The sequence below is a fragment of the Anas platyrhynchos genome, chromosome 1 (assembly GCF_047663525.1).
Source record: "Anas platyrhynchos isolate ZD024472 breed Pekin duck chromosome 1, IASCAAS_PekinDuck_T2T, whole genome shotgun sequence".
Classification (NCBI taxonomy): domain Eukaryota; kingdom Metazoa; phylum Chordata; class Aves; order Anseriformes; family Anatidae; genus Anas; species Anas platyrhynchos.
Genome location: NC_092587.1, coordinates 60,853,692 through 60,872,739, shown reverse-complemented (window position 1 = coordinate 60,872,739; position 19,048 = coordinate 60,853,692). Strand labels below are relative to the sequence as shown.

The 19,048-nt window shown below is 39.1% G+C and overlaps 1 protein-coding gene across 7 annotated transcripts in view; it reads right to left on the bottom strand.

The window, feature by feature from the left end:
* The window catches only part of DGKI (diacylglycerol kinase iota), a 217,091-nt gene that overhangs the window by 137,888 nt on the left and 60,155 nt on the right, over positions 1 to 19,048 (bottom strand). For all 7 annotated transcript variants that reach the window (XR_011809784.1, XM_038168188.2, XM_027445238.3 and 4 more), the window contains exon 2: positions 2,559 to 2,667. Coding sequence is in view for 2 of the 7 variants with exons in the window: in XM_038168188.2 (XP_038024116.2) it covers positions 2,559 to 2,667 (109 nt within the window). In the remaining 5 variants the exon portion in view is untranslated. The remainder of the gene's footprint in view (positions 1 to 2,558; positions 2,668 to 19,048) is intronic.

Sequence of the window (19,048 nt, the reverse complement as noted above, 5' to 3'; positions counted from 1 at the left end):
TTTAACATGATAATTTATGGTTTGAGGTTACAATATTTCTCCTCTGAAGAATATTCAGTTTGCACCTACATAACTGTGTTGTGCATTCACAGTACATAAAGTACAGACCAGTCTAAAGTTTTCTCATTGACTCCAAGAATGGAAGCTGCATGCTTTCAAAAAACCCTTAAGGGACATAATAGCTATGGGTCCTGAGGCTGTGTGATCATGGTCCAATAAATACCTACTAAAAAGAAGATGAGACTTTAACCAATTAACAAATACATGATGGACAAATATAAGAAAATAACAACACAGCTTTGGCCAGTTTCATTAATATCCTAGTGACTGTCAAGATTTTTTTGTAGACACCAAAAAGAAAGTAAAAGCTAGAAGACAGCATTTAGAAGGAAATTACAAGATGAATTCACACAAAAAAATATGGTTATTTTCCTTGGGAAAAAAAGGAAGTATGAAAAATAAACAATGACCAGGATTCTCAATGGTATGCAGGCACTGTATGAGATGCCTCAATCCATACTTATTTGAGGATCTGGGCTACAATTGCTTAGATTATTATTTATTTATTATTGCTAAATTTATTATTATTATTTTGTAGGATGGTTGCCTAAAATCGTGGAGAGATAGAGAAGGGGTTGGACATAATAAACATACCACAGGGACAAGCAGTTAAGGTGGTTCCTTTTGGTAAGGCATCTTCTGCATTGTCCTCTGGCTATAATATCACCTACCCTTGAGAATATATTCTGTATGACTGCTGTGAATAAATAGCATTAAATTTTAAAAACAAGCTGCAAGTTAACTTGAATTAGGTGTAGAAAATATGATGAAACTGGGTATCTGTAAGTATGTGAGAGAAAATAAGCCTCAGGGATGACAGATAGTAATTACAGCAATGCAATATTGTTTCTTATGTAAAGGGTCTTTTATGTAAAGGGTCTTTTAAGACATCAGAATCATCACCCCCATTCCACAGCTAGATCAGCTGATGTTCCAAGAGGCAAAACTCACAAGGTCACTCACAAGGTCAGTTGCAGAGCAGGGAACAGAAATCCCACTCCCTGAATCACTGTCCCATTCACAAGGCCATCTGATAATGGCAAATCATCTACAAAGAATAATCGAAAATGGAGAATATAGCCAAGAATTTTTTCATCATTACTGTGAAGACAAGGACAGATTCCTACTGCATTTTCTTCTGTAAGGTCAAGCGACAAGTTATGTTCATGCCACTTGGACTTCAGAAAGATCTCCCATCACGGGTCCTTGAAGAATCATGTTGGAAATATCAAAAGAAAGAGCAGGATGATATAAATGGAGATACAATATGCACTGATTAATGATAACTTCCAGTGACTAGATACAAAGACTTCCTGTCTGGCCCCAATATACCTTAATGCAAACAGCCATTCACTTTACTAAATACACCTCAGGAAATAAACATCAGAATTAAAAATTTAATATATATTTTTCTTAATTGACATTCACTACTAATTATAAACTTCCATCCATTTTAGCTTCTTCACACCTCCAAACCACCTCCCTATTATCTCTTTTTCTTGTGCTGCACCTCTGATTTGCAGAAGTCCATTTCTCCCCCACATTCACTGGTTACTACAGCTGGTCAGTGCAGGTTCCTCCCATCCTCAGGTATCTTCCACTCATATCCCGTGCCCTTCCCCACATGCCTCACTTCTCCAGTCAACAAAGTGTGAAGTAAAGCAGCAGTGCTGATGTGAGACACTGGAAGAGGTGAGAAGTTGAACTGATCAACATCTGATTCACATGCCAGGAATTAAAATGCAAAATGTAAGTATTGCGATTACAAGAAGAATCACCTGGCAAAAATGAGTAGCAGACAGTGACACTTTTAAGAAGGTTGTTTTTTTTTTGTTTGTTTTTGTTTTTGTTTGTTTGTTTGTTTTGTTTTGTTTTTTAAATTACAAATTTGAAAGGTGTTTAATTTAGACCTCCTGGGTTAAGGCTCAGCTTCTCAACACACACCAGCATATAACCACATGAGAAGGTGCAGACAGTGCTAAACCAGCCCCTTCTGAACTGGTCCAGAAACAGAAGCAGGAGAAGCAAGACTGAGGAGATAGAAACACACTCTCTCTGTGTCTATAGCCCAGCTTGGACCCAAACAACATTTTGCAATGCTTGCAAAGCATTATGAACAAAGATTTCTACTACTGCTCCTACAGACTCAGCAAACCCAACATGTATTCTGAGTCTTAAATTTTGGCCCACAAAGCAAAAATACAAAATCCTGCTGTGCTAAAATCAGTTCACCTTTGGATGTCAGACCTTGTCAAGACAGCAGTGAGCAAATGTAGCCAGACAGTTCCCAAGGTGGAAAGTCTTAACAGTTCTGTCCTGTGTTGCTCAAGTCACCACAAGTTTTCAGGTCTCTGCCATGTGCTTTGTTTCATAATAGAAGTTCCTAATAACCAGCACTAATTCTGATAGTGATGCAACATGTAATGTTGTTTTAGGGTTGGAGGGAACACTAGCCAGAGATACAGCTCAAATACATTGCCATAGAAACAAACACCTACAGTCCACTCTAATGCTGCCCTTGGTTCCTTCACAGGTCCATTGGAGACTGCAATGTTGAGGGAATGCACAGGAGCCAAGTGCTGGAGGCCTGACCTGGAGATAGCTTTCCTGCAAATTGAAAAGATAAATAAATAAATAAATAAACAAATAAATGGTGCATATATCACATATAATCATCCAATATTATTATCCACCCCACCCTTCTCCAGAAATCAGAAGAGGAAGCACAGCGTCTAATTTCAGTTTGGGTGAAATGGTGCTTGAATGCCATCTTCTGCTAAAGCAGTTTAGGAAAAGCATAAAGTAATCTGATCACTGAAAATTACTGTTTAATGAAGATCAGTTACTCATCTGGCACTAAGCTGAAACATCAATCCAGTGGGCTGCATATGGTTCTGTTTGCCAGTTTCAGCGGAGTCCCCATTCATTACACTTATTCTTTACATACCAGCAGAACCTGCTGAATCAATTTATGCATAATTCCAAATAGCTTTTATTGGAGGAATGAAATATGAGTTTATGCCAAAAATGCAACATCTGGCAGCTTTACTTTGTAGGCTGAGGAAAGCCTTCCATTCAGCATCAGAATATGTAAACATGACACTGGGACACCACTTAGGAAAGAGAGTTATGCACTACCCTTCCTGATCGTATCAGCATGCCCTCAAGGTATTACAGCTGCTTTCCACTTATATTTCAATTCTATCTTTTTATTCCAAAGTCCTTCTTAAGACATAAATACGGCATCCTTCAAAGGTCACAGATGTTGACCAGAAGCACTCCTGGAGCTCACAAGGACTGTGAGCATTTCCACCAAGCTGCTTCCCCAGCTGCACTCAACCCTGCAAAATCAGTCTTGAATAGCAAGACATTAGGTAGGAGAACAACACACTGCTGATACAAAGTTCAGCTGCTCCTGGATGATAGGTTTCATAAAGCTTCATAACACTATTGTGTTTTATATTTTAGCAGCTGATGGCAGCAGCCAAAACAATCTTACAGATCCAGCAATGATTTAGAACAGGACTTAAAAATAAGCAAAACCAAAAACCAAATCTCAAAGAGAGATCTCCTTTCATATGGCCAATGCACTCATCCCTCACAAAATGAAGTGACGGTCTGTTTGTGTAAAGTACATTTTTGTGATACCACTCCCACAGTGCAACAGCTATTTATGGCTATTTATAGCATCTCCTCATCTTACCACTGTCCCATGGCAATAAAGGTCAATTGAGCCAGTGATGACAATCCAGGTCAGCCATATGCTAAATAAATCTTTTCATTGTCCTGAAAATATACAGTGCAGTACATATCCATGGTAAAGGAGCTCGGAAGCATCGTTGCTCACAGCATATGTCCGGAAAAACCAAGAGGGCTGAGTCAGAATGTCTTAAATTCCCTTTCTTGTGGGTAGCATGAGCAACTCAGCACATTAACAATAGCCTCTGGTCACCCAGTGTTCCCTTTCCACTTAACAGTGGGAAAGACATTGACATTAAAAGGTTTTTCCAAGATATTTTACATTTGACTAAAACCCATTAGAACAAGGGAGCCAATGAAAAGACTGTCACTACTTGGCAATGTATCAGGAATGAACAATTTAGCCAAAAAGATTTTATGCCATATATTTCAGCACAACATAATCTAACATGCCTTCTCAATGACCAGACGAAGGCCTTAAAGAAATGAACCAAAAGAAACTACAAAAATACATTTTCAAATATTTCTAAAAAGTGTCCAATATTTGGCAGTCTCCTTCCATGTTGTTTTGCTATCAATTTAGTTATTAATTATTCCTACACACAATGATACATCCTCTTGTCTAGTCAGTTATAACATTACAATTTGTTCTGGTGAAAATGGGACTGCATCACATTTTCCATCCTGCATCACTGACAGCAATAAACCCAACCAGTGGTTACTTAGTCCTGCCCTCATAGCAAAGGAAGTTTCTACTTTGTGCAAAGTACTTAAGCAAAAGTGACTGAATACGTGTTAGCAACTAATAATTATTTGATGAAAAACACCAACATTTCAGCTAACTCTGCTCACAGCCTATCACTTGTCAGGCAATACAACCAGTAAAGTTGGATCCCTCCACTACAATAACTTAATAAAGCAAAGTTTGCTATGACTATTCCATGAATAAATTCATCTGACCAGTCTGAGGACAAGGCTTCCAGCTGGAAGGCAAATTCAGCAGACTTAGGTAAATATATCTAATGAATGGCTACAGGCATCACAGCATCCAGCTTTCGACACTCTTTCAAGTTAGAATTAGAGACGTGTAAGCCTCCTGTAGCAGAACCCACTCAAAGGCAAGCCGAGGTCAATGAGTCTTTTGGGGGAGACTTGGCAGAGCTTTATGCAAACAGCCAGCCCTTCCTTCGCATGCCAGGCTGGATCTAGGGCTTTGGCTGGAAAACACAGGCATGGAAACGCTTTTTTTTTTTTTTTTTTTTTCTCCAAGTTTGTTTGAACACAAAAGCCTTAAAATGATCTCAGGGATCAGAATATTGCATGAACTAGGCAGAAATGACACTTAAACCCAAGGGCAAGCTAAAAATGCCTACTCCCACACAGGTTCTTATCAGAATTTTGTCTTGGGACAAAGAGAGACAACACAGTGTGCACCACAAAAGCAAAAATAATATATATATATACACATATATATAAGAGGTTGGACTAAAGAGCAAGCAAGTGCATTTCTAAAAATTTTAATTCAGAAGAGAGAGGGAAAAAATGGGGGAAAGGAAGGGCAAAATAAATTCAATAACAGAGCAGATGCAGAGTATCCAGGTGACTATTGCATATTGCCCTAACTAGCACATCACACCATCTGGCATTTTTCCAATAGAAAGGTAACAAGAGGCTTTCAGTTATCTTCCCCAGCAATTTCATCTCTACTGTGCTGAGTGCATGAATGAAAGCAGAGGCTCAACAGGCAGCCTTTCCCATAGAAGTGAGAGTAATCACTATTCACCTGATAAGAGATAGCCAGGAAAAGTGAATCTGTATCTTCCTAATATATTCCATTCTTCAGACAATGAAGTCCACAACTTTGCTAAAATGGGCACACCAGCCTGCTTGCAAACTCAGGAGAATAAAAAAACGTGGCAACAAGCAGCAAGGAAATGCTGCATCATAATGTAAAGAGTTGTATTTTCATAATTACTTTTACGGACCAAGTAGCAGTAATTTGCAATAGATGGTATTATCAACTGATTTCACACATTACTACTGTGAACAAGCATAGGTGTACATACACACGTATGTAATTAAAAATACAGCATAAAAAAATTCTGATACTAGTTCCATATCTCATGCTATTAGGGAAGCTCCAACACAGAAGCCAACTGCCTTGGAAAACAAAAGAAATCTGGCATACAAGCTAGGCAAGTATAACAACTGCATTAAAACAAACAAACAAAAATCTTTTTCATTTTGCTGAAAAGTCAGGCAAGACACAACCTACTTGTTAAATCAAAGGATATATACTTTATTAGGGGGATATTTGAGTTTATATCCCAGAATTTGGCCTTTTCCTCCAACTTGGGCATAAAAAAGTCCTCCAATGCTTGGTTTATACTGAACAGTTATGCCCAAACCCTCAAAGACCATACAAGACAACTAGTCAATAGTGTTTATCTCATTTAATTTTTCAGAAAAACTATCTGCAAATGAAAGAGCACGGTAGAGCTGCACATGGTTAATAGGTTTGAGCATGATTTCAGCCATCACTGGGGTTGGAGCTGCTGCATTTCCAGGCTGGGGTTATTATCCTCCTTTTCACAGGGGTGTACATTAACTATTATTAGGATAGTCTTTAAGATGGAAGGCTGAGAAGTCAGAAGAACACAGGGATTGACTTCCACAGGGCCTATGGCAAGGACACCCACCAGGAGGCATATTTTGGGCGTCTTTTCTCAGATGGAGATAACCTAGATATTTAGCAAGAAAAGAATAGTCCGTTGTATAACAATGTTTAAGTTACAGTGCTCTGTTTTTCTTAAATATTCAGTGTAGACAAACCCTATACTTGCAAGCTCTCAAGTCTGCCAACCACAATTAGAAAATCCCTGCACACAGCCAGCCAGTACCTGCACTCTATATGAACAATCTTTGTGCCAGAGTCTGTTGGAGGTGGTTTTCACTCCTGCAATTTGGTCCTTATGAAAGTCATGAACAAAATGTACTGGCTGAACTCTGACATTATTTCAGCTTTCCACATGCATCTCCACTGACTGCACTGCACTCCTGCAACCTGCTGTTCCCAGTTTGCCTTCAAGGCATATAATGTTCTCCTTTGCAGCTAACTACAGGGCAACATCTCAAATCCACTGTAACATTCAAGATTTCTCTTTTTTTTCTTTTTTTTTCTGCATTAGATATGAAAGGAGCCATCTTCAGTTAAATAAAAAAAAATAAAAATAAATAAAAACGTCTGGTCCACTATTACTTTTCTGGCAACAGCCAGTAGCAGGTGCTTAGAGAAGCACTGGCACAAATTGGGTGATCCTTCCCCTGACATAGTCCAGTCCCAGCTTCCAGTAATCAGTAGTTTAAGGACTTCCTGAGCTGGAGGCTGCTTCCAGACCTTTGTGCTTAATAGCCTGTAATGGCTCTTTACTCTAGGAATGTGTTGGTCCTTCCCTGAACCATTTATACTCTTGGTCTCCACAGCAGCCTATGTAATGAGCTCCACAATTTGATTATGGGCAGTGTAAAGTACTTCCTTCTGTCTGTTTTTAAAATTCTGTTTGATAATCTAATCCGTGTATCATATTGTGAGGAACAGTGAGTAATCATCTGCCTCTCTACACCTTCTGTGATTTTATGAATCTCTGTTCAGATACCCCTTCATTCATCCATTTTTTTCCTTCCCCCAACTTGAAAGCACCCTACACCATTTGGGCTTTTGCTGGTGCTGAAATTTTTCCAACTTTGTCAACCTTTTCTAGCTAAATTATATATTTTATTTATTTATTTATTTATTTTGGTAGGATTGCCAGAACAAGAAGTATTCAAGTTCTGGCTGCACCAAAATTTATTCAGTGGCATCATCAAACTTCATGTTTTGTTCTCTTTTTCTATTTCCTTCATATTCTCAGCCTTTTACTCACCTATCACTGTGAGAATGAAATTAACCATTTCATAGTACTCATTTATCCAAAAATCCCTTTCCTGAGTGATAAATGCTAAAATAAAGTCCAAATTTTTAAACTTTCCCCACCTCCTCAGGTGCATGACTTTTCCCTCATCAGTCTCACTTTCAACTGGAATTCATGGCCTTCTTCACCAGAAGATCCTTCTGCAACTTACCAGTCAGCCTATGGTCACCCCAAGTGGCTGTGCAGAGCAGCAGCAAGCTTGCCCCCCTCACACTTTGCTCTCTTTGTCAGGCCATTAAAGCGTGTGTTGAACAGCACTGTTCCCATTACATTACCCCATGGTCCCCATAGGTAACCTCCTTCCGCTTGAAAACCCATCCCCTGGTTGCATGCTACATTTTAATTGTTATTTGAGCACATGAAGATCATCCTTTTTACCCCTACTTTCTGAACCAGGAGTTTTTCCCCCACCTCAATGGAAGCTGTGTGTACTCCCTCAGCCAGACCACCCCAGGGCATGGCCCTGGTGCCTCTGCCAGCGATGTCTGCGAGGCTCATGAGTCCTGGCTTCCCTGAAAAAAGCAGCGCTGGCTCTCCTCCAGCACATCACGTTCAGTTCTGTGTTTACTAATCCTGTATTTTATCAACAGCTTTACCAGTTTCCCTCACAGATTAGAACTTACTGCTGGACTACCCACAGCAGCACCATGTAAGCCCTTAATGTGATCACCCCTGCTCATTTTGGACTGAGGATGATTTAAAAGAGAGATTAGAAAGCTCTCTCAGCTATTTATTGTTTGAATTCCTTCAGAATACTTAGCAAGATGAAATCCTATCGATTAGTTATTGGCCCTTATGTCAATGTATTCTTCAGCCTCTTACATTAAGTCTCCCATTTTCCTCAGGTTCATCCACACAAATAACAGCTCAGCCTACAACACTCTCAGGCATCCTCAGCGGTGAACACTGATGCAAGAAATTCAATTAGTGGTAAGGAGAAATAGACTCCAATAAATACCCGCTTCTGCATGTCACTGACTGGCCAAGGAAACAGAGTATGGAAAAGCAGAGATGTAGGTAGCTTCCCAACCACTCAACAGGAACATCCTCAGCAGATCCTTTCCTCCCTCACTCTTAACTCCTCGACACACAGACCAGCACAACAAAATCTGCATGGAAACTGCTCTGTCTCCACACAATGCTGCAGCTCCAAGCAGCTCTGACCAGCTCTGCTTGCAGCTTTCAGCCCAGCCCTCCTCCACCTAGTAAGACAGCTCACGTCTGCAAGAGACCAACCTAGAGACAATGAAATAAATTTCACTAATTATCTAATTAAGGATTTCCAGCAGCAAACCCAAAGCTGGGAGGCAACTACTGTATGTCAGATCCCTGCGTAAGTTCTGGTAGGAGCACCCAGATTACCAAATAAAACACCATACCCAAATTTAAAATTTAAACAAATTTTAGCTGACCAAAGAGAGACAGCCAGACTTTCTGTCATCACTTCTCCATAAAACGGCAAATCAACTAGAGACACAAGTATTACATGGGACTCCTGTGAGAGTCTCCTAAAGAGGAGATAAAACAAAAGGAGCAGAAGACGTGCTGAAAGTTTGATCAGGACAACAAAGAGCATCTACCATATGGTGTTGTGTTTTCAGAGCATACACATCCATTCCTGTATTCTGCACATGAAGAAATACTTCTTTAAAATGTACTCTTGCTCCCCAAACCCTGGGTACAAAAGTGGTAGGTTACTTTTCCTATCCCAAATAGATTATGAAACAATCTGTGTGTTAAAAGAGGCAATCCTAGCCTGCATCATGAATATGCTGGGGGGTTCTTAAGCATGGACATGGAAATTGCCACTGCCCTACAGTTATGCTTGGAGCTTAGGTTAGTGTCAAACAGCACAAATCAGAGTAGTGCAAATGCCAGCCAAATTTCTCCAGCGTATTAATTTCTCTACTCTCTGCTCAGCTTCACTCCTAGGCATATATTAAGTGCCATATTTTACCTTCTAAAAAGTAAATTATGGATTTAATTAGATGCAGGGTTATGCTAAATTCCTCAGTTCTTTATATCTTTTCTCACATCAAGAGTCCATCTTCTCAGAAGTCATTAAAAGCTTACATCATCTTATCAATTCTTGCCAAGGGGACACTGACAGTAGAAGACAACTAGATTTTAGGATCAACAAGGTCCTTTCCAAGCTTTTACTTAAATATGCTGTTTCTGACATAAGTACAAATGTGGTAATTCCTCTTACGGCAAAAAGCGACAGTCCTTGAAGGACTCCTTGTATAACAGAAATGTCAATGTAAGTTTGTGCGAAGAGGAAAGGAAAGAAATGATGCAGGTAGTAATCTAACAAAGACAAAGAATGCCCTTTATCCCTGTAATTCACCATGAGAGAGACTAATAAAGGTGTCTAGGAAAGCAGGAAGAAGGGAAAAAATGCTTTCTTGAACTAAATTGCTTTGCTTTATTTTTCTGCAGTCTTCAGTGTTCAAAGCCTTGAATGCCAGGTTTGGAAAAGAACTGGAAAATTTTTTTTCTCTGTTAGGCAAACTTATTATACGTTTGCATTCATGAAGTTATGAAGACCCATCTATTTGGTCCAGTTGGTCCTTTTTTTTTTTTTTTTTTTTTTATTTCTACTGAGCATCTACACCAGTTCTTCACTCCTCTCATGATTTTTTTTATTTTTATTTTTTTTTGTAATTGTCATCCCATGTGTTCCCTGTACAAATCCTTAAATTACTGTTGTTAGGACTTTTGCATTTTATCCAGAGAATAAAAACTGAACCTACAAGTTCCAACTTTTACATGACCCTTCTACAGAATTAAAGGGATCAAGGCACCCTAATGCCTTGATTTAGAAATCTTGAAACTCTTTGGTCTAAACTCTTTGACTGGGGTTATGTTAGGACAGAGGCATAGAGATTTGGAATCTCAAATTTCAGAGATTCTGGAATCAATCGAGCAACTGGGATGATAAAATTTAATCACCGTCTTTCCAAGTAAACAATGAGAAACGCTCTAGGGAACTCTGAGCATAAATGATTTCCAGCTGTATCACAGAATGGACATCAGCATCACAGAAGATTGATATGTTTTTACTATTTCAGAAAGCAAAGGAGTCTGAGTGTGAAGCCTTTTCATGAAAATACATTTGTTCCAGACAAAATCATAGTATATTCCAGGACCTGTGTTCTGTAGTTCTACTGTAGATACAAAATGATGAGCAAATTGGATGGAGATGACTATGGTATGATTATGCTATTTATGTCTTCTATCATATGCTGAAATCATATATACTGATTTTCAAAAGGGGTACTGATAATCTATAATAGCACTCTGCCAACCAGATGAAAATAAGTAAAGACTGAAGTATTTTTTTGAGTGAGATTCTTGGTGGCATCAAATATTCTTCATTTGATCTAGAAGATAAAGAATGGGTGGGGGAAAACAATGCAAGACAGGGAGGGAATGGTACTAAATCCTCACCAATTCGGAACAGCAAATTAGGAAGAAAAAAAAAAAAAAAAGGAAGGGGAGAAGATTTTTATTTTTATCTTTTAACATTAGTCCTGAAAATGTTTTCTTGCCTCTCAGATGCTAGCACATTGCTTTCAAAAATAAACTAATTTAAGGTAATTTCTGTATCAGACCTGGATCCTCTGCTGGCATAAGCTATTTACACAAGCTGAAATGTCATTATGACTCAAGAACTATATGGCCTCACACAAACTATGTAATGAAGTATTCTGTTTTTTTTCTTTTCTACAAATCTAATGTGTGCCTTGCAGTTTTGCACTGCAAGCTACAGACAGTTGTTACAAATGTGAACTTTTTAGAATCTATTTCCATAAGACTGAATCATTAAGTGTTTTTCCTCTCTGTTGTGTAGTCTCTCTTCCTTGGATATGGAAACAATCTGAAATCCTCACTACCCATCTCCACATTTGTTCCCCATTTGCAAGCTTCTATTTGGTAAATATTAGGGATTCATGGATTAAAAATAAAGAACTTCCTTTTTCTGAGTATGAAAACAAAAATTGAAATAGGGAATAAAAATCCATAATCACTAGTCAAGTGAGAAATACTTCAAGAGTTTTTTAGGTTGTAGATTAAATAGAGGAATATTGTGTTTTATGCCAGAAGAATTTTGTTACCAAATATTGATCCAAGAATCAAATTGTCTTCCTCCAGGACACACAAATACCTAGGACTGAAGGAATGATCGAGAACAAAAGCAAGCTTTAAAACAATCTAGGAAAACAGTTTTTCTAACAAGAGATTCTGAAAGCACACAGGACAGAAAAACAGTCTTGCTTCTGAAAAGCCAATTAGACTTAAAATTCCAAATACAATTTTTACAGAAAGGAGAGAGTCTAGATAACAGAGCATGGATAGAAGCTCAGGCTTCGCCTGGTTCTTGAGGAGGGGAAAAAAAAAAAAAAGAAAAAGAAAAAAAAAACTACATTTACTTTTCATTAGAGTGACACTTGAGAAAGGCAGATAAAAACTAAAACTATCTTCAAAAAATAAATAAATAAAAATAAATTCTATTTTCTCTCCAAGGAAGGAAGCCAGTAACTGAGATATGACAAAGCTTTTGTTCCACCCTCCCTCTCCAGGATAGTATGAGAAATAAAAACAGAGACCAAAAAAAAAAAAAAAAAAATCAACCAGTACCCTTTTCTTTTCATTCCTCACCACAAAGACTATACAGTTCAATATATAGTTCAACAGCAGACAGTGCTGTCCTTAGGCAACCTTATGTATTGAGCACCTGGAGCACGAGGCCCCTAATTCCTGCTCACAGCAGTGAACAAGCTCTACCATGAACCTGAGCCTTTGTCCCCTCCACAGCATTTCTGAATTCCATTTCCTCTGGCATTGCGTGCATGGCTCAGCCTAAGTCCCAAGGAAGTAGACACATGCCCACTGCTCCCAATTCCTGTGTCTGAGACAAAGTACAGCACAGGGTGGAGAAAGAGGGTGGAAGGTAAGTAAAACGCAGACAAAAACAAAACAAAACAAAAGTGAGATTCCCCAACAAGTCTGCGTAGCATCCTGCTCCTGCAGGGCCTCTGCAAAGCTCATCCAATTAAATCAAAAAGGTTTCACCTATTTTTAATAAGTTTCAGGATGAAAGACTGGAAACTTGGTGATAGTTCTTCAGGTCTTTACAGAAGCAAAAAACACCTTCTTTTCTGTTCACAGAACTTGTGCCTGGATGAGGAATGAGTGATCTGGGTAGCAAAACTAATTCACAATAAGTCACCACCTTTCTGACAACCACCCCACTCCTCAACAATTGGCTGGCAACACCAAAGTGAGAAGAAAAAAGTACACCTGATGTCACACCCGATGTGACGATATGCTCTTGGCCACCCTCTTTCATTTCAGAGAAAGCAGAAAACTTAGGAAGCTGCTTAAAATAAACTTCTAGAGCTGCAGGAGAAACAGAGAAGGGCTTGAGTCAGAGAAGCATTAACCTCAGAATACCCAGAGTGTTTATAAAACATCAATTCATACTCATTTAGTCATGAATAAAACATGAGTTGTCTACCAAAAATACTTATGTTCTAAGCTTATTTGTGATAATCAACTTTGCAGTTACGTGTAACCATTCACAAATCAATCTCTTTGTACCAGACTCTAACATTTCTGCCCGGAGGAGCATTTCGCATCAGATTAAGAAATCATCGTCTGTGTCATGTAACGTTACAAATCTCCCTAGAATTATATGGAGGGCCTGCTGCCTTCAGGATGCTGTGGGCACTAAAGCGGTGCCCTGGTGATGCTCCAAGGCACCATCAGCCAGGAGGTAAACTTCTGCACCCCTCTGACTCCAAGGGACAGCCATCACGGGGCCATGCCCAGGTCTGCTTTGAGTGTTCGGTTGGGGAAGCTTCCGGCGTGACACGATGGCGAGGAAGTGCAGATATCCCACCTGCTAGAGCAAAGATCTTCATGGGTGAGAAGAAAGTGGAGGTCTTCAGCAGTCATTAGCAGCTCTGCTAGCTTTAATTAAAACAATATTGTATCTGGAGTCTTTTTATTTGTTGGAACCAATTTCAAAAATGCTCATTTTTCTCATGACCTGCCCTTTTAAACAGTTTCTCTTTTTTCATCTGTTAAAATATACATATGGGCTTTTTCATCCTCCCTGTTGACTCACCAGTTGTATATAAGCAAGCTAAGAGAGACAAGACAAAGCACTGTCAAATGCACATAACAAGCAAACAGCAGGGAGGAAAAGATTTATTTTCCTCTAATATCTTTTTGGCTACTGTAATGCTGAATGTTACTTCCATAGTGCCTATACAGCTCCAGAAAAGGAGAGTAAATGGATGGTGCTCCTTCAGGGTCAGATAAATCTCAGATGCCACGACTTGACAGCAGCCTCGCAACTCCAGCACACCTAGAGCTGGGACAGATCTGGACATTAACCTCACAGTGGGTCATGCCACACTACTTGGACATTTTTTTAATCTGAAAGATTTTGACAGTACAAAGGGGACTTGTAATGGCATGCTCTTGGCTCCTGTGTTAGTGTATTATTTATTTGCCAGAGTCATTTGGAGAGAAATACTGATTTGAAATGAAGTTGCTGAACAAGACTGCTGTGGGATCAAAATAAAATAATACTCATTTATGCATTGTTTTTATTATGAAAGCAAAAAGACCAGTTTCTGAGGCTTCCTCCTACCAGCAAGCATTAAGATGTGAAGATAACAGGATGGGAGAGTAGAATCCTTTACCACTAAATTACCAGAGCAAAGAGGTGTCAACTGTACAAACATCCTGCCCACTTTCACCCTGCAGTGCCTCATCCTCAGCACAGAAGTAACACTTACAGAAGTGTTACTTCTGCAAAGTAGGTCAACCACCAAAGTCAATCCACCTTTGACCTTACAATTTTTCATCCTGTATGCCATAAAAATACACATCCCCCAAGATTTGGCCCATGTGGGAACGTCCCCTCATTTTACAACTGAGCAGTCTGGCATTCTCAGCCAGAAGAAACTCTACTGGCTTAAAATCAGCAAGAGAAAGGTGAATGCTCACAAGGCCTTGAACCTTATGGTTACTTCTTATATCGTTTTCCCAGGAAAAAAAAAAAAAAAAAAAAAATTAAATTTAAATTTAAAAAAGTAATTCTCCCCCAAGCTCCCCTCTGTATATCCTTTGAATAAAAAGAGTTTTCACAAAATAATGGTGGGGAGCAGAGATGGATTGAAGGTGAGAGAAGAAATATTTTAAATGCATTTCTACTGAAGTGGTATCATTGACACCGTTCCAGTAATATTACCAATGTAACACAGCACAGCTCGAGCAGACTTGGGAATCAGCCCCACAGAGTACAGAGAAGGAAGACAGGGCAGCACAGTGAAGATGAAGGAACCCAAACAAATACCTCATAGAAGAAAAAAAAAAAAAAAAAAGATAAATCATAAAATTTTAAGAGGAGCATGCTTAATTGCTGCTCCACGTAGGATTGAAATGTACTTTTTAGTATGGATTTTTGCAGCTCTCAAGGTGAACATAACAGGCAGTACTGCTGGGGACGGGGGAGGTACCCGCTGTTAATACAGGCCAGTGAGCCACAGACCAGAACTGTGAAAAGCAGCAGCGTGGTGCTTTGTGCATGGCAGGCAAAGAGTGAACATACACATCTACATCTGCAACTGGGAATGAGAGAGGCAATTCAGAGCTTCCAAATTTTGCAAGTACCACCTAACTGGCAAAGTTACTGTGACCACAAGAGCCATCCTTACCCACCCGTCATCGCAGCAGGTTGTCCTGACAACTCCACAGGCATCACTACCTCCCAACAGCAGCGCTCAGGCTTTCAAGCCACAAAGTGATACTAAAAGGTTAAGAAAAGTTCTTACAAATTAAAATCCACCAGAAAGGCAATTACAAACACTCATCAGATCCCAGCAATTGCGTGCAGGTCACTTCTGTAAAGCAAATTTCCAGGGAAAATTAAAAAGATAAAGAAAACTCTCCAATTTGTATAGCTGTTGGAAGCATGTAAGCAGATAACTTTTATGAAGACAAGAGCTAAGATAACATTATAACCCAAACAACAACAGCAAAAAAGTACAGAACCCGGAGAAAGACAAACACCTTGTTTATGTGAGAAAATTGCAGTGCTACAACTTAAATGAGTGTTTATCTACTTTAGTCTTAGTAGTGCAAATTGGAAAGTGGAAATGACTTCCTCTTAATAACACCTTACTGTGATTGAGATCGAATCTGTGCCTCATGGATTTAAAGTAACCTTAAACAACTGCTCCGAGTGCCTACAGAGGAAGCTGTGAACTTGGATAGCTTCAGAGCACCTACCCTGGCAGGTGACTCAAGTACAGACTTCCTGCTTAGTAAAGCTTTAAGAAAAAGGAAACACTAAATCATGTGCAATAAAAACTGTCCAATCTACTGTGGAATGAATACTAAGTGGCAGATTCCCACATGTCCTCCAGGACATCCATATATTTTGTTATTCTGATTGCCTGGGTTTTAAGGCATCTGGTTACAAGGAGAAGTACTGAAACCACAGCCCATCCATAATGCAGCAGCAACTGCCTGAATTTGCGGAGAAACTGATGCAGTAATTTTGGTTATAAAGGGGTCATGATTCAAATGCCAATGACATTACTTCAACACTGTTGACAATGCACTGCTAATTGAAGCATGTAGGAGAGACGAGGATGAATACCTACACAGCCTATTTGAGTGACTGCTCATTTTGAGTAGGCTTTTAAAACAACATTGCTGGTAGCAGCAGCAGTACTGTTAAGTTTCATTTTCTTGGCAGGTCAGGATTCAACTTTCCGAAGTTGAGAAATGTTGCACTAACTGATGAAGACTGTAATTCCACCTGGGGGAATGTGATAAATTTGAGCTTTGTTCTTGTGGTCTATCATGTCACCAGAAACCTTTGCCGGAGCTCCAGAAGTACTGCATGCAGATGAGAGTGCATTACTTCATCAATAAAATGTTTCAGGAGCTTTTCCAGAAGCAGCAGAAGAAATATAAAGAGCAACTGAACCTTGAGAGAAACTATTTGTTCTGACTTATGAGATAATTTATAACGCCAAAATATACTGTTAATTAAAATAACAGTGTATTTGTGACTTCATATTAAGCTCAGTGAAAAAAAAAAAAAAAAAAAAAAAAAAAAAAACTTTATAGCACTTGTGAAATTTCATTTCTTTAGTGTTGTTCATATTGTAGATTTCGAAATACATTATAAAGCAGGGAGTAAGCCAGCATTATGCAGGCATGAGCCAACAGATATCTGTTTCAACCACAGGCTGTTCCCACAGAGCTCTGGATCTCAGAATCAGATTTGGCCAGAGTAGCTAATATTTTCATTGGATTCTTAGGATTAGGATGTGTGGTTTGTTTGTGTGTTTTTCGTTGTTGTTGTTGTTTGTTTGCTTTTTGTTTGTTTGTTTTGTTTTTGTTTTTTCCCCTTTTCAAACAGAAATAAAAGGAACTTTCTATCATACCTCAACTGAACTACTGCATCTCAGATGCAGAGCTGTGTCTTGACCTCCTACTCTGTACAAGACCTTGTTCCATGACCATGTTCATTTTACTGTCTATTGTCACTGGCTTCATATTCCAATGAGAAGGGAAGGCGCTAACAATTGGTTTCTGAGAAGTACATTTAGGGAATATCTTTGGGAAAGGGCGTAAATGATTATTTGACACTATCACATACATCATCTCTCTCACTAACATTACCTTCTTCCAAAGGCCACCTGAAAACAGACTTCCCATTGAGCTAATCACCTCTAATTGCACAGCTCACCAACTTCATCTCTCCCCATAAATTCACCTGACAAGAGGCACTCAAGAAAATGAGGCCAGACCCTATGCAGAGGCAACTAAACTAGAAACTTACAGAAGTAGGTTGCCCAGAAATAAGCGGTCTGTCACAGGTGCTTTGAGCCTCTCCTGCATCCCCCACATTTTGGAATTTCCCTCTCGCACTGAAGAAAAGCAGCAAGCCTGGTGCTAGTCCCCCCAGCTGGAACATTTCCCCCCCAGACACCTACACAGCCCTGTCTTCTCATAATTTTTAGGAGCTGCCTGACACTGAAGAGAAAGCAGATACGCTTGCCATCTTTGGTTCAGCTCCTTATGTGATGTCCTACATTCAAGGAGCTCAAAGCGAAAATATGTTACCTCCCTTCAACGGCAAGGTTCAGGGAGGCAAAACTTGATTTTGTCAAGGTCGCAGTACATGAAGGAGTCAGATGGAAACAAAATTAACACCACTGCTGAATCCAAAGCCACCTCGGTGTTCTCATTTTACTATTTATAGGTGATGCTTCATGCAGGTATCTTGTCACGTTCTAGGTTTAATCATCTGCACTGCTCCTTTGCCATGCTGGCAAGGGAGTAAAAGGACATTTATGTATGTAGTTCTCATTATTCCAAACAGGTTTAATATTTGCAGTTGGAAACTTTTCTGAAGGTTGTGACAGAAATGAAAGAAGTTCAGATGCAGCATAAACAGGAACAGTTTATATTCAAGTGGAGAGAGAGAGAGGATGTTTTTAAATCAGACCAGGGATTTGTCTCAGATATAGAAGAGATTTGGTGGTTGGTGAGGGAAAACAAATGGATGTATAATGTGAAATACCTTTGGTTGAATCAGATTTCAGTTAAGACAATAGAAATATTACCACTGGCATTGACTGGATTAGTACTTTATTACTCAACTTCAGTATATGGGTTAAAATTGTATTTTTCTATACGACTAGGTTAAGCCTTTTTAACCATATCCTTTATTTTGGCTTTTGCACATTCCAGCTTTCTGTGCATCATTCAGGTACCAAGTATGTTATACAGTATTTTATTGGTGTTTTGCAGTCAATATAATGCAAATACCCAAAAATATGGAATATGAAACAATTTCATTTGTACTTCTATCATACTAAATGGCTACCACTATTGATCTAAAGAGGAAAAAAAAAAAAAAAAGGAGAAGAAAGAACTGTTTGCACAGTTACTAGCTTCCTTTGACACTAAAAAAAAAAATAAAAATAAAATAAAAACAATATATCTTATAGATGTTAGATTTAATCAATCTCACATCAGGAGATCAGAAAAAATGTTTTAGATGACCCTATTCATTCTGCAGCAGAAGTAGAACTTATATTTTCAATAGTTGTTGAGAGATTTACCTAGGCTCAACTTCCAATCAACCCACAGGGTGCCAGAGCTCTGAGACAAATTCCTGGCTATTGCAAACTGGTCTAGTACCCTTGGCCTCAGTATTGCCAGACTGATTTCCACCAGCTGATACATACATCGTTACAGGATTAGGGAGCAGAGAAGTT